The sequence below is a fragment of the Lissotriton vulgaris genome, chromosome 3_1 (genome assembly GCF_964263255.1).
Source record: "Lissotriton vulgaris chromosome 3_1, aLisVul1.2, whole genome shotgun sequence".
NCBI classification, from domain to species: Eukaryota; Metazoa; Chordata; class Amphibia; order Caudata; family Salamandridae; genus Lissotriton; species Lissotriton vulgaris.
The window spans coordinates 2,003,659,835-2,003,680,518 of record NC_141689.1 but is presented as its reverse complement, the minus strand read 5'-3'; the positions used below and the strand labels follow the sequence as shown (position 1 = coordinate 2,003,680,518).

At 42.7% G+C, this 20,684-nt stretch overlaps 1 protein-coding gene across 1 annotated transcript in view; it reads left to right on the top strand.

Moving 5' to 3' along the window:
• DCTD (dCMP deaminase) overlaps positions 1-20,684 on the top strand; it is a 231,273-nt gene that overhangs the window by 139,450 nt on the left and 71,139 nt on the right. The window contains exons 4-5 of the mRNA XM_086962464.1: positions 11,721-11,837; positions 20,543-20,639. Of these exons, the coding sequence (XP_086818590.1) occupies positions 11,721-11,837; positions 20,543-20,639 (214 nt within the window). The remainder of the gene's footprint in view (positions 1-11,720; positions 11,838-20,542; positions 20,640-20,684) is intronic.

Below are 20,684 nucleotides of genomic sequence, written 5' to 3'. Positions count from 1 at the left end.
TCTTGAGGTCCTTACTGATAATAAAGTTGGAATGAGTAAAGGAGGCACTCCGCTATTCTTCCAAATTACATATTTATTACTGAGCTCGAGAGAGAATAAAATGTTCATGGTTTTCCATGAGATTGTTGCCCATATATTTTTGCTTGTTCCAAAGCAGAGCACACTATTCTAGGCCCTCACAGAGCATGCTCTTTCCTTCTCTTTATCTACTCTCACTGAGCACTCCTCCTTTTACTTGCTGCAGCCTTTTTTACTTTGAAATTGCCCTTTGAATGATTTTTTTCTAAGAATCTGATTTGCAATTTAAACTTACTGAAGCTTTCAAAATGTGGCCCAGATGATTAATACATGAAGGAAATTTGAAGCATAAAATAAATTTGAGAAGAAACCATGCGATTTTAGGGAAAGAGGCTTGTTTAATGTTTATAAACAGCATTTTAAGATATTTGAGGACTATCTCCTTTGTTAGTGTTCTGCATAATTATGAAGTGGTTATAGTTTAATTTGCAGGAGACCAAGTATGAAAATTAAATGTAACGAAATCAAGAGTAATGTTTTCATTTGATGTATAATTTAGCTTTGATTTTCTTATGTTTTGATTAAATGTGGACTTCTGGTTTAAATTTGGCTCCACGATCACATCTAACTAAAACCAAATATCATATGCCACAGTGGGGAAACAGCATCGGCAAAGCTAATAAGCCTTGCTTTTGTAAGGTGACTGCTTTGCTTTGGCTTTGCTAATGCTGGTATACATTGACATTGCAAAACAAACCCCTCCAAAATAGACACCAATGTGTCACAATGCATGTGCGTGCATAGGTGGCAATTTTGGAGAACAATAATTCCTTTATTCCAATTCCAAGGTGTCTGCTTGTGGATCATGCAGCAAATGGAAAAGAAGTATAAAGCCCCTGATTCTGATCCTGCGTGTTTAATTTGACATCCTCGATCGGATTCGGTGATCATGCAGACAGCGCAAATGCGCTCCAGAAATCTGTTAGCCCCTTCCTCAGCTCCTCCTGATAGAGAAGGAATAAGGCTTGATAATATTGGCTCCTCTTCTGGTTCATCTTCCTGAGGAGAAGAAAAAGTGAGGCAAAATACAATTTGCAGGAAGGTGCCCTAGCATCTTCTCATGGGATAGATACAACTATGGACTTGTCTTCCATTGCTTTCCGACAGATGGCCGGTGTCCCTGTTCTCCGTAGGCAGGGCTGGTTGAAGGCTACATTATTCTGCCCTGAGATTTAATGGAAGATTCTGGACATGTCCTTCGACAGGGAAAGTCTGTTTTGGAAAGCACATAGATGATGCTTTACAGGGTGTTAAAGTGGATACGGAGACAGCATGTTCCCTAGGTACTGTTCAACAGCGGTGTTACCAGTCCTTTTGTGAAGGAGGCGGTCAATTGCAGCACAGGCCTTCCTTCCAATCATATTGATTCTAGCCCTACTGTCTACAGGGCTATAGGCCACTGTATGCTGGCCAGCAAAAGCAGCAGTTTCGAGCTTCCAACATGCCATACACCCAGCAATCTGCTCGACGCCATCCTTAAGCAAGAAGAGAAACACCTCCATATATCAGTGTTTTTTTTTTTACCACCCAGCCAACTTCTATCATCACCAACCTCTGCGGAGTCCTTATCTGTCTGCATTTTACCATCAGTGGAATAACATAATGAAGGACAAATGGGTGTTGGACATTATACATGGAGGTCACACCTTGTAGTTTGTCCAAAAACCTCCTTGTCTTCCACCTCCCGAGAAAGCGCATCAATGTTTTGCTCTCTAAAAAGAGATTTCGACTGTTGAAGGGGGCAATCAAGGAAAATCATTTCCGACAACGTGAAAAAGGTTTCTAGTCAAATTTCTTCCTCATAAAGAAGAAATGTGGGAAATGGAGACACGTTGTGGATCTCAGACAGCCAAACAAATATGTCAAGAAACAGCCTTTCAGAATGTGGTCGTTGCAAGAGATTCTCTTGTTGATAAACAAAGGACACTTTATGACGTCTCTGGATCTCTTAGACGCATATTTTCACATTCCAATTCACGCCAAACTTCGTTGAATCCTAAAGTTTGAGGTGCCAGGGTGCCATTATCTATTCAAGATCCTTCCTTTTGGCCTTCGCTCAGCCCCCAGAGTATTCACAAAGTACATTGCACCGGTAGTGGCTTTTCTGAGAAGACAGAGCCACCAGTTTTTTCCCTACCTGTACAACTGGTTTGTAAAAGGGTCCACATTCCATTCTGCAAGAAGATATACGTTGGCTTCTCGTTGGCTTTTCAAATCTCTGGGGCTGCAGTTCAAAGTAGAAAAGTCATTCCTCATCCCAATTCAAATGCAGATATTCCTTGGAGCAGTTTTGGACACCAAGGTCGTGAAGGCATATCCCACGCCAAAATGAATGTGCAAGATATTACAGATGGCGGCTCAACTTAAGGGGGAAAAGTCCACTTCAGTAAGAATGTACAAGTCTATGCTGGGAATGCCATTCTCATGCATCCCATTGATTCTAAATTGTCGCATGAATATGAGGCCGCTTCAGGAAGAACTGGATGCCCAGTGGATTCAGATTCATGGCTCATTCAACAATGTCATTCTCATCACACAGACAATGAAGAAGGCTTTGTCATGGTGGGGAAAAGAGCTCAATATTTCCCCGGGCCTATCCTTCGAGGCGATGCGCCCCAGCTACATTATGACAATGGATGCTTCTCTGAACAGTTGAGGGGCACATCTCCAAGACTTAGAGATTCATGGGAAATGGTCTGTCCAAGAAGTGCAGATGTGTATAAATCTTCTAGAGTGAGGGCAGTGTTTTTAGGGATGTAAGCATTCCTCCCCAAGATTTGAGGCTCTCCTGTTCTAGTAAGAACAGACAACACCACCACTATTTTCTATGTTGCTGAGCAAGACAGTACCAAATCACAAACACTGTTGGTTCAGGCACAGGAAATCTGGAAGTGGTTGCTAAAGCACAAAATAACTCTTCAAGTAGAGCATGTCCCGGGCATAGACAACAAATGGGTAGATTCTCTCAGCAGAACAAGCAGCCAATGCCACGAATGGTAACTGAATCAGGTGCAGCTGGAACAACTATTCAAGGTATGTGGCAATCCAAAGTTGGACCTTTTATGCGATTCTGACCAACAAAAAGTGCGTTTAGTTTGCCAGCAGATTTCCTCAAAAAGGATCTTGGATGAATGCTCTCCACCTGCAGTGGACAGGGATGTTTGCTTATGCGTTTCCACTGTTTCCTCTCGTTCCAAGAGTAATACGCAAAATGAAGAAGGAGCCATGGCATCACTTCTAGTAGACTCTGAATTTAGTATTCGGAACTCATAATACTGTCAATCTCCACACATTCTCTTTCGGCCTTTCAACAATCTACTCTCCCTGAACAACGGCCAGATACTACACCCACAAATAAAGTCTGAGTTTATCGGCATTGCACCCCACGACGGAGCTTTAGATATTCCAACAGAATGTAAACCCATCCTGCAGCATTCAAGAACTTTTTCCACAAATAAGGATCATGTTTCAAAATGGAAAAGATTCTGCCACTGGTGCATTAGGAAGAGCCTGCATCCCTTCCATTCGCCACTGCAACAACTGTTGCCATATTGGCACACTCTTTCATCAAGGTTCACCTGGCAGTGATTTCCAGGTCTCGAAGAAAGTCAGGGGAACTTTTTCTTTAGTCAACAAGGATAGTAGAAGAATTCATGGGAGGCCTCTTCAGGTATTTTCTTCCTATAAAACATCCTGCAGTAGCGTAGCAGTTGAATATGGTCCTCGCTCAACTCATGAAGTCAACTTTGAGTCGATCCTTAAAGCAGAAATGAAATACATCTCATGGAAAACGGTGTTCTTGCTAGCCCTCACATCAGCCAGTAGAGTCAGTGATATTCAGGCGTTCAGTTTCATAACCATTACTACAGTTTAAGGAAGACAAGGTGGTGTTGAGCACGGACCCCTGCTTTATACCTAAAGTTCCAACTTTATCTTACTTAAATGAACCTGTAATCTTGTCCCATACTTCAAAATCCCTTTGTCTCCTGCTGAAGGAGCTCTGCACTCTTTGGGTGTAAAACGTTGCATTCATGGAACAAAGAATTTCAGGTGGAACAGCTTCTTCTCTCTATTGCGCCTCCAAAAAAGGGCTATGCTCTCTCAAGGAGCAGTATTGCACGATGGATATCGTCAGCTATCACTATTTGCCACAAAAAAGCTGGAAGACGCTTTTCACGCAAGTTCCAGTGCACTCCTCAAGAGGGATGGTGACTTCTACAGCCCTGTTTTCTGGTGTATCACTTCCCGATATCAGCAGAGCAGCAACATGGTCAAATGTACACACATTCACCAAGCACTACTGCTTGGATTCGGCATGGAAAAATGATGCAGTAGTAGGACAAGTAGTCCTGAGACATCTGTTACTTTAAGGTACAGCTTCTTTCTTTTGTTATTTTCTAAGGCTGTGATAACTGGTTCAGAGGTATTCTGATTTATATTTTCAAAACGTATGCTATATTATCAAAATGTTGATTATGGAGGACATGAATTGTTTACATAACTTGTTTTCCTTGAAATTGTGCACTTCCTTTAAGAATTGTCTTCACCTAGTCACTTTAATTTGCACGTTATTACTGCTAACTACTCTGATTCAAACATGTGAATCTATGAAAGATTCAATACTGGAGAAAAAAAACAAGTTATTTATCTGCATGCATGTTCAGTTATCTTGAAATGTTTTCCTAAATGACCACTGATGTTTGTTGTGATGTAACTGTTGGCATTTTGGTATATTTATGTATGCATTAATTATCTGTTTGATTTACAGTTTCAAGATAACATAGGACCGTTTTGGAATAGTACATTTATATTCTAAAAAAAGATAGAGCGCAATTTATTTATTTATTTATTTATTTATTTGATCGATTTTTAGAGCGCGCAAATACCCTAGGGTGTCTCGGCGCTATAGTTGCAGAACTCTCAATTGGATAGGGGAGTTTTTAGGCTGGGAACAACCAAGTTTTTAGTTATTTCCTGAAATTGAGCAGAGTCGGGGCAGATTTGATGTGGAGGGGGAGCGTGTTCCACAATTTGGCTGTGGCGACAGAAAAGCGTTTGTCACCCCAGTTAGCTCTTCTTGTTCGAGGGACTCTTAGTAAGTGAGCTGTGGATGAACGTAATGTTCTTGGGTGTTCGAGCGGGCGAAAAGCTTGTCTTAAGAATAGAGGGCCTTGGTTGTGGGTCGCTTTATATGCTATGCATAGAGCCTTGAATTTGATCCGACTCCTCACCGGCAACCAGTGTAACTGTTGGATGTAAGGGGAGATGGATGCAAATTTAGGGATAGATAACAGGGTCCTGGCTGCTGCATTTTGCACTATCTGCAATTTGTTGAGGACCTTTTGTTGCGCGTTTAGTAGCAAGGCATTGCAGTAGTCTGTTTTGGAAAAGACTAGTGTGCTAACCAAGGTTTTACCTGCAGATGGAGGAAGGTAAGGGATTAACTTTTTGATCATTTTTAAAAAGTGGAAGGAAGAGGAGACCACCGAATTAGCATGCTGCTGGAAGGACATCTTGTTATCGAAGATGACACCTAGATTTCGTACCTTGGTTACTGGTTCAGGAGGTTGTCCCATCTGAGATGGCCACCATTGCGGGGGACCAAGTAGGTTGCAGCCTCCCGAATGTCATCACTTCTGTTTTATCAGAATTCAATTTAAGACAATTGGATGACATCCAGGAGCTTATTGCCTTCATTCCATTTTGGAAGTTAGCTGCCACAGAAGTACCGTCGTTGTATACGGACAACACCAGTTGGGTGTCGTCAGCGTATGTAGTGAGGGAGATTCCATGGGATTTTATGACCCTCGCCAAGTCAGACACATATATGTTGAAGAGTGTCGGGCTTAGCGAGGATCCCTGCGGAACTCCACAAGGCAAGGAGAAGGTCTGGGAAATGTAGTTGCCTATTTTCACTGTTTGAGGGCGGTTAGACAAGAATGAAGCAAGAAGATCTTTAGCTTTGTCTTTTATTCCTATGGCTGCGACACGGTCGATCAAAGTAACATGATCGACCGTGTCGAATGCTGCGGAGAGATCTAAAAGTATCAGAATCGCGGCGCCTCCGTTGTCCATAGTGGACCTTATCTCGTCCGCTGCTTTTAAGAGCGCAGTCTCAGTTCCGTGGCCTTGTCGGAATCCAAACTGGGTGTCGTCCAGCAGGTTATTGTCATGTATGTAGGTAGACAACTGGGTATTCATGATTTTTTCAAAAATCTTAGCAGGGAACGGGAGACATGCGATGGGCCTGTAGCTGGCAGGGAGGAGAGAGTCTAGGGTAGGCTTTTTTAGAAGAGGTTTGATGATAGCTTCCTTCCAGACAGAAGGGTAGATGCCCGTTGTGAACATTCCGTTACAGATGGTGGATAGTGACGGGGCAATGGCTTCAGGGATGAGATTAAGAATGCCAGGAGGGCAAGGATCAAAAGGTGAACCTGATTTGGTTCGAGCTATCAAGGGTTGGATGAGTTTGTGCGTGGTGGCTTCAAAGGATAGAAAAGCTGGGGCATTATCTACAGTAGATTGCAGAGAGGAAATGGGAGACGGGTCAGGGGAGAAAGTGGTGAAAATGGCTCTGACTTTTTCTTCAAAGAATTTGGCCAAAGCGTCCGAAAGGGCCTGTGATCCTTCTGGGCGAGGTGCAAGGGGGTTGGATAGGTAACTGACCACCTGAAATAGTTTACCTGTACAGTTTTTGGCTTGAGTAATTTGGTTGGTGTAATAGGTGGTTTTCTCTGCTTTTATAAGTTTTTTGTAGTTAGATAGAGCATTTTTGTATGTGAGTTTTTCACTGGAATTGAAATGGCGGCGCCACTGCCTTTCTAGGTTCCTGCAGTATTGTCTCTGTAGTCTGAGTGGTTCGGTGAACCAAGGAGCAGAAGGGAGTTTTCTGCTCCGGTGAGAGGTTTTGATGGGTGCTCGCTTGTTACAGGCTGCCTTTAGATTATCCAGGTAGTTAGCGGAGGCTGCTATGGGGTCCTGTTCATTTGGCATTGAACTATCTCGCATCATCTGCGAGAGATGGTCCAGGTTGATGTTTTTCCAATCTCTATAGTTAGTAGGCGAAGGAGGTGTAGAAGGGGGGTTGCTAGAGTTGGTTGTGATGCAAAAACATAAGGCAGCATGATCTGTCCAAACTAGAGGGATGACCCTGGTGATGGAGAACTTTGGGTTGTTAGTGAAGAGTCCGTCCAAAGTGTGTCCCGCTTTATGGGTAGGCTGTTTAACAATTTGTAAGAGACCAGCTGCCTCTAGGTCGTTGATTAGTGTTGCGGTATCGGGGTCGTCCATGGCTTCTAGGTGAAAATTAAAGTCACCCAAGATGGTGAAGTGTGGGGATCCTATTGAAGCCTCGATGATGTTGTCTAAAAACGAGAGGAATTTGAGTCTGGATCCTGGAGGGCGGTAAATTAATATGCCTTTGAATGATGATCTGCCTGAGAGGCCTATAGTAAAGAGAAGTGCCTCGCACTCGGAGTAGTTTAATTCTGTTGTGGTTATTTTGAGATGGTCTTTATAAATGATAGCTATTCCACCACCTTTCCTTTTTGGTCTGTCTAGCTTGCATACGCAGTAGTTGCTGGGCGTAGCGTCTCTGAAATCAGGGCCGGAGGACTCGTCCCCCCATGTCTCAGTGACAAATAATATATCTAGTTTCTGTGAGTCTTTGAAATCAGCAATTTCAAATTTGTGTTTCGGCAGGGACCGTACATTTATGAGTCCTGCTAACACTTGACGAGAGGAGGATATGGGAGGGGCAGGCGTATACTCAGTGCAAGTGGGACATTTAAGTGGCCCTATACATGGATTAGCATAGCTGAAGTGAGGTGGAGTGTGGGCTGCCTCTGCTGTAGGTCTGATGCTTAGGAGTTGGGCAGAGGTGTAGATTAATGGCGACGTGTTTTGAGTGGGCCAGGTAGGTAGTGGTGTAGGGGGGGTGGCACTAGGCCCGTCCTCGGCGCGGACGAGCGCAGACGAGCTTGCCTTATGCGCGCCTTCGGCGCGCAATCGTCGCGCCCGCTGCGCTCGTCTGCTGCGCTTCCGGTTCCGGTACATTGTAAATAGTGGTGATTCCACACAGACAAATAGAAGAGCTCTCCTGGTAGCACTGTGCTGCTGCAAAACCCTCTGCAAAGCAATTTTATTTTTTAAAATACTTGAAGCACATGTAGAAAGGGAGCAATGGAAAATGGAAGAGGAATGTGCTGCTAAGGGAGAGCAAGCAAGGAAAGACATGCACTTCCATGGAGAGCTGAAACAATAGAAAGTGATCTTAATTCCAGTGGAAGGATACAACTCACTCCAATACAAGATTAGAGAGAAGAGACTTTGAATAATGGGAAAGGAACTTCGACAAAGTCGTCCAATCACGCGCAAACAGGCGGATCCAAAGCCCACTATTTATTTTGTTGTTGTATTTTAGACGATAGGTCTTCAGTAACTGGCACCTAAATCTGTTTGTAGAAAAGACCTAAAAAGATATAACCAACATCGATTTTCAGTGGAATTTCCCACCAAGACCGTTTGTCTTGCTTCAACACAAGGCATACCTGGGTAGGAAAGCTAATGAGCTTACGTGTTTTCAGCGGGGAGTCCCCACTAAGCAAGATTTGAAAATTGAATCTGACAGTCTAGAGCAGAGGTCTTCAATCTGTGGGGCGCGACCCCCAGGGGGGTCGTGGAGTCCTTTGAAGGGGGTCGCAGATTCTGTCCCTGGCTTGGGCTGATGAGGGTGCTCATGGCGAGGCCTAATTCACACCGAGGTGTGAAAAACATCGAAGCCTCATTAACAAGTAAAAGACTTGTCAAGTACTCGGGTGTGTCTGTGTGTGTCCCTGAAGCCGTTTCGAGCTGGGGGAAGTCGGGGAGGGGGGCTGGGGGAGCAGGCTGTAGTGTAGCTCTTTGAGGTCAATGGATATTGCGGCGCCTGGAGCTGTGGGTCCCGTGACACATCCCCCGCCACCAGCAGGGAGGCACAGAGATGCCCTCCCATGATCGGGAAAGAAGGAAAAACACACAGAGAGATACTGACCCCCCCTCCCCCATGAGAAAGGCACAGAAAAGGTGGGTGAATGAATGATGGGTGGATGGATGGATGTAAGGATGAAGGATGGATGGATGTGTGAAAAGGTGGGTGGATGAATGATGAATGGGTGGATGAAAGGGTGGATGGATGAAAGGGTGGATGGAAGGAAGGATGAAAGGGTAGCTGGATGAAGGATGTATGGATGGATAAAAGGTTGCATGGATGAATGATGGATGGATGGATGTGTGAAAAGATGGGTGGATGAATGATGGGTGACTGGATGGTTGAAAGGGTGGATGGATGAACGATGGATGTATGGATGGATGAATGATGCATGGATGGATGTGTGAAAAGGTGGGGGGATGAATGATGGGAGGATGGATGAAAGGGTGGGTGGGTGGGTGGATAGATGAAAGGGTGGATGGATGATGGATCTATGTATGGGTGGGAGGATGAATGGGTGGATGGATGTATGTATGGATAAAAGGTTGCATGGATGAATGATGGATGGATGTGTGAAAAGGTGGGTGGATGAATGATGGGTGGATGGATGGAAGGGTGGATGGGTAAAGGATGGATGTATGGATGGAAGGATGAAAGGGTGGATGGATGAAGGATGGATGTAAGGATGAAAGGGTGGACGGATGAAGGATGGATGGATGGATGAAAGGGTGGATGGATGGAAGGATGAAAGGGTGGACGGATGAAGGATGGATGGATGTATGGATGGATAAAAGGTTGCATGGATGAATGATGCATGGATGGATGTGTGAAAAGGTGGGGGGATGAATGATGGGTGGATGGATGGATGAAAGGGTGGGTGGATGAAGAATGGATGTATGGATGGATAAAAGATTGCATGGATGAATGATACATGGATGGATGTGTGAAAAGGTGGGGGGATAAATGATGGGTGGATGGATGGATGAAAGGGTGGGTGGATGGATGAAAGGGTGGGTGGATGATGGATAGATGTAAGGGTGGATGGATGATGGATAGATGTATGAATGGGAGGATGAAAGGGTGGATGGATGTATGGATGGATAAAAGGTTGGATGGATGGATGGATGTGTGGAAAGGTGGATGGATGAATGAATGATGGGTGGATGGATGGAAGGGTGGATGGGTAAAGGATGGATGTGTGGATGGAAAGATGAAAGGGTGGATGGATGAAGGATGGATGTATGGATGTATGGATGTAAGGATGAAAGGGTGGACGGATGAAGGATGGATGGATGAAAGGGTGGATGGATAGAAGGAAGGATGAAAGGGTGGACGGATGAAGGATGGATCGATGTATGGATGGATAAAAAGTTGCATGGATGAATGATGCATGGATGGATGTGTGAAAAGGTGGGGGGATGAATGATGGGTGGATGGATGGATGAAAGGGTGGGTGGATGAAGAATGGATGTATGGATGGATAAAAGATTGCATGGATGAATGATACATGGATGAATGTGTGAAAAGGTGGGGGGATAAATGAAGGGTGGATGGATGGATGAAAGGGTGGGTGGATGGATGAAAGGGTGGATGGATGATGGATAGATGTATGAATGGGAGGATGAAAGGGTGGATGGATGTATGGATGGATAAAAGGTTGCATGGATGGATGTGTGAAAAGGTGGGTGGATGAATGATGGGTGGGTGGATGGAAGGGTGGATGGGTAAAGGATGGATGTGTGGATGGAAAGATGAAAGGGTGGATGGATGGATGATGGATGGATGGAAGGATGAAAGGATGGATGGATGTGTGAAAGTGTGGGTGGATGAATGATGGATGGATGTGATGAGGTCTAACAGGCGCATTTATGGTTGTCAAAAGATGATGATGAGGAGTACCAGTTTCTAGAAACTTTTGTCAGAAGGGGGTCCTTAGCCCTAAAAAGGTTTTACAAGGGGGTCTCGGCATCAAAAAGTTTGAAGACCTCTGGTCTAGAGTCATGGGGTTAGTTGCCGTCTGTTGTGCAAGTCCCACACTAACCAGAGAAGAAATTGAAATGTGGCTAGTGTTTTTATCATTTGTTTCCTCTAAACTAAAGGGACCGTGGTTTGGCGATGATGATATACTTGATTTGATAAAAATGTATTTGTTTGGTGAAAAATATTCTCGCTGTGCAAGAAATGAAGGTGATGGAAAAGCTCCTTTTAAATAATTTTACAGTTTATGCGCAACCATAATTTTATAAATATATTGTTCGGCATAAACACTGTTTAGGAAGTACAGTTTAGGAGAATGATAATTAAATATGGGTTGTAAATATTTATATTCTGGTGGAGAAGTGAAATGAAGGAGATAACTAAACCCCCATTTTGTGTTGTAATGTTAATCCTTAATTCCGATCGTAATTTAAATGCGGAATCCTCGGTGCGCTTGTGCAGACCTCACCGGAGGATCTGTACTCCAAAGCCCGTGCCCTCTGCCCTTCTTTGGCATGAGGCTGGAACGCGTTCTAAAAGGAATTCACTTGGTTTGTTCAGAGGTTTTCAATAGATAAACGATTAGTCAAAATGCTTACTACTATCTCCATTGTATGTTCCTTCCAATCCCTGAATCATATTGAGCTATGGTTTTCAAATGATTGTGTGTTTTTTTCTCACTCTCTTTCCTCCACAGTTTGCCATGCTGAGTTGAACGCAATTTTGAACAAAAATTCTGCTGATGTGAAAGGATGTACCATGTATGTTGCCTTGTTCCCTTGCAATGAATGTGCAAAACTTGTCATCCAAGCAGGTAAGCACTGTGCCAGCTTGTGACTTGCTTATGTAATGCTGCTTCCTCTGCACAGCCAGGATCACAGATGCCCCTGTTGGTTTGAAACCCTATATTAACTTCACAGTCCAGAAGCGATTTGTCTTGTGTTTATTTTCTGTGCCAGGTTTTAGAAGCCTAATTGCATCCTCTGTGATTCTTTGCATGTTTTTAATTTGAGATTTCAAGTTTCTTGCTCTTGAGCTGCCACCGAAGCACTGGCATTGAATACAATTACTGTCATTTTAGTCTCCTGACATATTGTGGATAGCTTGGTGCAAATTAATTCTATTTGCGCATGGCACAAATTCTTCCGGAAACATGAGACGGAAAACCATGGTAGATATTTGCAATTTTCAGATAAATGCTACTAACCTCAAGTGACTACAACCTCATTCATATTTATATTTTCATTATGTATATTGACATGGTTTAAAAAATTAGCAGTCTCGATTTCGTACACATTTGTGAGAACACTCTCTTTGTCTAGTTTTTATTGATCCTGCAAACAGTGCAAAATATCAGCGATCTGACCATGTACTACTTATCCCCAATTCGTGTCCTTGAATTGCAATGCTAACTAATGAGTTAAAATTGCCCAACGCTCAAGTATCAAAGCCTCTCGTTATTGATTGATTGATTGATTGATTGACTGATTAGAAGTGTGTACCTGTAAAGGTTGCCTGTGTATGCAAATTTGTAAATGTATTTCCACGACAAAAAGGTGTTTTTTGTTTAATTTTATAATTTTACAATCTTTCTGAAATTCAAAGTTTACTAAGTTTGCCAAGTCAATAAAAATAGTGGTAAGAAGAGTTCTCTGAAACTGGGACTATCGGAGGAAAGCTTCCGAAAAGCTAACCTTTAAAAAGGTTTGTAAAAAAAAAAAAGTTGTGACAACCCTCTGCGAGCTGTGCATTTTCCAGCTTTGATTGCAAAGTTGAGACTACTCGCACCACCTAGTTTTCGTCCCAAAATACCCTTCCACTTCTTAATTAAGCCCTTCTGGAATCAACTAATTGTTCTGTCTCATAAAGTAGGGTACCCACACTAGGGCTTCCAGCTCTCCTGTCAGAAGATCTCTTTTCTTAAAACTGTTGCTGATGTTTGTTTACTTGCCACCTTTTCAACCTCCCTAGATCGATTTTACTTCCATGGTACAAAATAAAGTTTGAAATTTATAAAATACCATAAGAATCAAAGCAGATTTTTTAAATATTGGTATGCGAAAAGTGTAATCCATACCCACAATTGATCAACTTTTTTATGAATGCGTGTTACACTTCTGTAAGAAATTGGGTTATTAGTTGCAGAGGATGGAAGTCCTTAGAAGTAAGTCTGCAATTGTGTTTTTACTGGGAACCAATTACCCCATAGTAGCATTTGATTCTCTCAGGGTAGTGAAGTAGAGCAGTCCAAACCCTACTTGGCGGAGGTGGTGGGGGCTAGTAACCCCAGCTTGGTGGTATGCAACAACAAACCTCAAATAATCATTGTCCAGACAGTGATTTTTGTTTATAAAAAGGAAAAGTACTTTTATCTCTCACCCACTCACACGCACTACTAAATACTATACATTAAATTACAAAAATATACAATCGGGCCATCTTTGTAGTGGCAACAGGCGGCTTCTGCACCTCTGACTATATAGGGGGATTGAAGAACTCAAGCACTGCCCCGCTGAGCTGGCCAATTTGGAATGGGTAGAGCACAACATCATCTATCTGCACAGGAAGTGGCATCCCTGGATTTCCCATTATCTGTGTAGGGTCTAATTTGCCTTGTTCCCCGATTGGTATTTGCGACTTTGGGAGGCATGTCATGCCTGTTTGGACTCCTCTAATTGAGTCTGTTAAGAATCTCTTGGGTATAAGTTACATTTCTTCATACGATTTCTGATGGTGCGGCTTGGTAGGCCGGTTCACCGTCAGCACTTTGGCTCTGTAAGTCTAGCATCCACCGCCGCCTTTTCCGATTAACCTCAGTGTGGTAGCTAATGATGTTGCTGCTCAGGGTTGCCCTAAACGCCCCCACAAAGAATCCTAGGGAGGACACTAAAGTCTGATCATATAGGCCCTGTATTTGGACTGTACCAGCAGCCAGGTGTCTTGGCAAAAGCTTTGGCTTTCACTTTCCACGGTTGTCTCCATTGCCAGTTCGATTGATGAGGGATCCGACCAAATTTACCTTCTCAGTTTCAAAGTTGGGGATAAGAAATTAATCCAGCCTTGAGAGAGACCTGTGGACACCTGAGTAGAAGGTGTATATCTGGATCTAGTGCCCTCCAGCAGCCATAAACTGAGACAGTACAGTCAGTCGAGTAGGCCATTGTCCTTGAAGGCTGAAATGGTCTCTCTCCCAGTCAGCCACATCATTGTAGCTCCCACAATAAACGTAGCCTAATGAGCAGCTGTACTAGGAGTGCCCTTATTATTTTAAGGCAGCTCAATAGCGGGAGTGTAGGGACAAAGCAGGGAGATCAATGCAACCTCCAGCAGGCCTGTGATCGCAACACATCTACCTTGTTTATTGCACCATGTTTGTGTGCCCCTTAAAGGCCGGAAAGCCCCTATCAAGAAGGATCAACATCCCTGCGATCCCTTGCCAAAGCCTGCATGGTAGACTTAGGTAAAGCCCATTCTGGCCACAAAGGGACATTTATTGCATAGTAGCTGGGCCTCCTGAAGAAAGAGGATATGTGGAGGGTACCAATGTGTTGCTTCTAAAACTGCACTCTGCTGAATGCGTTTCAAGAGACCATTCACATTCAATGACGGGAGCTTAGATTCTGATGGCCTAGTATCTCTGCCATCAGAATGTGTCTGCCTTTCATTGGCTGCCAGTAAATCGTTGTGTCCTTTTCAAATCTCTCTGCCTAGTTCACAAGACAGTTTAAACCCCAGAAAAGTGACTTATGTGTTCAAATTTAAATGTCTCGTCTAACCCACTCAAAGGCACTCTACTTTATGCAATCCACTCTTTGCCACTGCACTGTATGCCACTCTGCTGTACTCTACTTTATGCCAATCCAGTATGTGCCACTGCACTATACACCAATCTACTGTACACCACGCCACTCCACTTTACTATGCCACTCCACTCCATTCCACTGTAGACCGCTCTTCGCCACTCCAAGTCACTACTCCATGCCACTCCATTCTACTCTACTCCACATTGCTATACAACATAGCTAAAATACATTGGCAACGCCAGCAGCTATTGTGTAGGCGAAACCTATATTGGTGTTGCCAATGCTTGTTGACCGAGTCCTCATCTTGCTGTTTAGTTTCAGAGGATTTTCTGTTGCATAAAAAATACATGTAAGATTCAAAGCTACGGTTTCAAGACTAATGACAAGGACACATCAACTGGTCGATATTTGTTGATGTTTTTCATCCTAATCGGTTGAAGAGATGGAATCAATGAATGTAGTTAAACAACTGCTTGATGCTGAGATGAACAATATTGTTTGTGAAAAACAGTTCCCAAAAATGCAGAAGAAACTAATGCATGGCCATAGCATTCATATCGCTTTGGTATCAAAATAACCTGAAACTAGCATCATGAACGATATCTTATCTGTAAGCGCTCGATAAATAGTTCTTTTGGCAGGTAGCAGTTCTGTACAATGTGCTCACAGGACCTCACAAATGCAGCAATCCAGCTAGAACAATATTTTATATTTGATGCATTTTCTGGGACCGAAAGATTATTTTAAGGGTCCTGCACCAAATAAAAAAAAAATACAGGTTGGCCATCTATTTTGTTTTGAGCTAGCATGTGATTTAAGTTGATTTGATAAAGTCATGGTTGATCTGCGTAGGGTGTACATATGTAAACGCTATGCTGTCACTTGCGACTTTCCGGTCCCAGTTCATAGACAAATCCTGCTTCAGCACATATTCGGAAGTTAAGAAATGTGTTGCAGTCACTAACCCTCCCCAAGATGCCTTTCAGTGATGATCCCATCTACAACCAGTGGTTCAGCTATAGCCACACTCTGGTCATCAACCTGTGCTACTGTTTTGCGATTTGAGTGTGTAGCTAAAATGCAAAGGATGGCTCCTCATTCTATTAGCAGTGACCAGGGATGGATAATATTGACCAAAAATGGGACGAGCTCTGCTTCCATTATCACTTGCAACTATGCCAGCATTGAAGCCGGGTGTTTAGAACTGCCATCCTGCAAGTTTGGATTATGAGACTGGAATGGGCGATGAAAGATAGAAAGGTGGGTGTTATGGTGCAAACAATTTCTGCACAAACCGCCCCTATTATTTTATGTGTACGTGATGAGCAAGGTGAGATTCTTGTTCCAAGATAGCTCAGTGATGTGTGTGTTTGCTCCTGATTGTCTGTTTGACAATAATCCGGCTGGTCAACTGCGATTTTCATTGCTGTGAGGTTGGTAAATTGGGTACCATTATATTGTGCAATAATAAGATCTATTTATACTATGTAGAATTGGCTAAATTGAGATTCAGGATATCAGGCGTGCTCCATTTCTGCATCTATGGCCTAGAACAACATCCTATGGATTACATCATGTTTGCTACAGTTTGAGAAAGCTGACAACAACCCTCTTTAAAGAACATTTGATCACAAGAGACAATGGTCTGTCACCACTCTCAGAACTCAGCAGGCCCATCAATGATGTTGTGACTGTATCTTTGCCTTTGACCTTGTACAGCGCTTCAAAACTCTTCTTCGCTTAATACAAATACTGCACACATTTAGCGCTTTATAAAAGTCACGTTGTTGTTATAATCTAAACTCATGGGGACAGACTTGTTCCCACCATACCCTACTGCTGGATAGGTGAGGTGATTTAAGTTTTGTGCCAAATCAAGGCAACAGATTTTCCTGGACGATTAGACTTTTCCGACCCCCTTCCAACATCCTGCGAGATTTGTTTATCCTTAACGGTCCTTTCAGAAATGAGACTGTATCATCCAAAGATTAAATTGCTGATTTACGTAATGACCTCCTCCACTCTTAAAAGTTTGTTACTTAAGAGGCACTTTTGCACAGACTACTTTATTCTGATAGATACTACTTTCCTCCTATCCTAGCCTTGTAAAAAAAATCTCAGGTACCAGAGTAGATCTGGGAAACATTCCTCCAGTAGTAGCTCCCAAGTGCCATTAGGTAGTGCCATGCAACTCCAGCTGCTTCTCTACCTGTGTAGGGAGTGACCACGCCGTCCTCTCCTGTGCATTTACTGCAGCTGTTTGGCTACCTTACTGACATTAACTTGTACATGGATAATAGCTGTCTTCATCAATGTCAGATAAATTATTCTTCCTCCTTTTGTATGACCATATTTTGTGCATTTGTCAGTTATAATTTAGTGACTTACTAAGTAACTGCACTCAGAGCCAAAGTTAGACTCTTCACATTTACCTACAGAGAATTTTGGGATAAAATCTATTTGTGTGAGGTTGAGGAACACCCCAAATAATTATTAATTTCATAACCTCAAATTGACACGAATCGTATAAACTCCAGTTTTATTGGTCTGTTCTGACAAGTGCGAAGGTGGACCTTTCCAATACCAGTTTAAGTTGATAATGTTTACCCAATCTCCAAAATGATGTGTAAATATTAGTTTTCTCATCTGAGTTGTCTTTGTTGCTCACCTTGCGCCTGTTAACCCAGCTGAGCACCCAGGCTTTCAATGGACTGAATCAGTTCTCTGATTTCTATATAGTTGTGCTGGGCTGTTTCACTCTCAAAGCTGCTGCTCTTTAGACTCTATGAAGTAGATCCACTGTAATTCCCTGGACAAAAGTCTCTATAGTTACTCATTTATAGGTGTCCAGAAGATGGCAAAAAGACTTTCTTTTCCCTGCTTCTGAAGTCTTATAAAGCAATTATATACATATATATATATATATATATATATCCAACGTAAAAGTTATCCCAACTTCAAGGAGCCAGCAATCAGGTAGGTGTAAATATTCGTTTTTATTTGCAGGTTTATCAGCGCAGAATGGAATCAGCAAAGTTCTGTTTAAATCTGAAAGCCTGACGCGTTTCACACTCTCACGAGCGTTTCCTCAGAGGCTTGTTAAACACTTGAAAGGAGCCACAGAGTTTTTCAATCATTAATGCCTGCCCCAGTGGGCGTTGTCACTCGCAAAGCATAGTGGTGCTTGTAGTCATCTCTTCAAGCAAATATGCGCTGCTCCCCAAATGTCAGTAAATCAAACATTAAAACTCCAGTGAGCCAGCAACTTGTTCATCTCTTGCCTGCGCCGTGTTATTCACCTGCAAAACGACCTTCCTCCCAGTTTTACGCTGTTAGCTATATAGCTGCAGCCTGGACCACTGCCATGTGGTAGGGCTCCTCACCGACTGGGACCAGCCGGTAAATATATCCAACGTAAAAGTTATCCCAACTTCAAGGAGCCAGCAATTAGGTATGTGTAAATATTCGTTTTTATTTGCAGGTTTATCAACGCAGAAAGGAATCAGCAAAGTTCTGTTTAAATCTGAAAGCCTGAAAACGCCCACTGGGGCAGGCATTAATGATTGAAAAACTCTGTGGCTCCTTTCAAGTGTTTAACAAGCCTCTGAGGAAACGCTCGTGAGAGTGTGAAACGCGTCAGGCTTTCAGATTTAAACAGAACTTTGCTGATTCCTTTCTGCGCTGATAAACCTGCAAATAAAAACGAATATTTACACCTACCTGATTGCTGGCTCCTTGAAGTTGGGATAACTTTTATGTTGGATATATATATATATATATATTTTACGTCTGTGCCTAAAAAAAGTCCAGCTTGACGTCTTGCATTGATTAATAAAACAAATGTTTGCATTAACTATCAACACACCTTGAAAGGGCACAGTTCTTCAGCTGTGACAGAAGCTTTGTCATAATATTGGAATAACCCCTTCTGTTCTGCAGTTTGCCACATCCTTTCATACTGCTGTAACGGAGGACACTACACCGAATTCAAGGAAGAGTTTGGATTGACAAGAATTAATTTTTCTTCAGTATTGGATCATGTATAGATGTAGCCACTGTTGGCTGTTTGAATGTTCCCATTCGTCAACGTGGCCAGAGAAATTGAGTGTGTAACACATTCTTATGAATATACTCTTTCCTAAGTCAGTTCAACATTTTGTCCCCCAACCGTTCAGTGCCATGTCCCTCAGTCCCCTAACCTTCCTCAGATTCTTATTGGGAATCGCCAGAGCTCTGCTGTATTCACACCTTTGTGAGGAATCACAGTTAGCTACTGACTTCAGGCAGCAGCTGAAAATTTTAATTTCTAGTACTGTACCAGTTTCCGCATCTGTTTTTAAATGTTCCAACTGATAAATATAGAACAGAAGAAAAAGAAAGAGGGCAAACTCAGTCAGAAACACATTTAAATTTTCACCCTTACTATTATATGTTATACAACTGTGACTTCTGCTTCCTTTTCTTTAGCAAATGGAAAAAGATGTATAACGGTAGTGTAGGAACCTGACCAGGCAAAGCAGAAGGCTAAAGCTTCCCCTAAGGCCACTACACACCTCCGGATCCTAAGTGCCAGCAGGGGGAGGCAACAGAGTTCAAGGCAGGGGAGCCCTTCCAGACCCAATAACTCTGAGATGACCCTGATTCTCTTAGGAGTATTCCTCTGACTCTGTATGTCTCTTGCTGTCAGTCTCCAACTTGGGTGCCTTCTTACCCAAACATTGATAGTGACATCTAAGAACAAGATGTTGAACTCATTAGAGCCCAGCCTTTGGATTTCTGGATGAGATTTTGCACTTGGTGATCACAATAACTGAGTACACCCAGTCTGGTGATCCACTTGAACGTATTTTGTGCACCTGGCAAAAATGCGATTTCAGCAAGGGGCTTCCTCATGAATTTGTAAGTAAATTTCAGCTAAAAGGGGCTGAGGGTAGACTGTTCACAAAGCCAGTCATCTAAAGACTGTTGAAAGGACTACGTTGCATGTTTCCTCCAATTTGGAAACAGCACTTCAGTTCTTCCCAACCTATTGACAACTGTTTGACCAAATAAATTCTGTATGATCAAATACCCGACTTGGATGACATCCTTATGATAGCTATCACATTGGGCAGGAAGGTGGGTGATACTGGTTACCTCGGCTGAGGAGTAGTCCTCAAGTTCTATCTTGGAAAAAGTCACACTCCAAAGTTCAAATAGGGTCTCTAACTTCCACCCGAACTATTCAGAATGCCTACCAATGTTTTTAAGTTCACCTGAACGCAGAGGGAAGCATGCCTTTCACACTCTGGTTATAAAAAGAACACTCAGCATGAGTACAGAACAACATTTACAGAAGCTACAAATCTTGTACTACTTGGTGAGCTACTTTACAATAGCTTGTAATCTAAATGAATGTGACTTTATAAAGGATGCACAACCCAAACAGAAATCGTTACATTTAACTTTTTTCCTGTCCTAAATGCATACGCTTGGATAACTTGCAATTACTTGTTTGCAGGAATGTGAACCAAATAGTTTTGGTTAGCAGCAACCCTTTGATCCTCTGTATACAATCTTTTGCCTTTATATAAAACTGTCTGAAAACGGGAATGAAGCATTGGAAATTGGATTTCATGTGGGATAGCTGCATGACACACTCTGTATTTTCTAAAAGACAATTTGTCTGGTCATTCTTATTCTTTTTCTGATTTTATTTTAACGTGTTTTTCCTAAGGTATCAAAGAAGTGATTTTTATGTCTGACAAATATCACGATAACCCTGAAATGAAAGCTGCAAGACGGATGTTCGATTTGACTGGAGTTGTGTACAAGTAAGACTAGAAGCACTGAACGTGTCATTGCTTTAAAAGTTACTA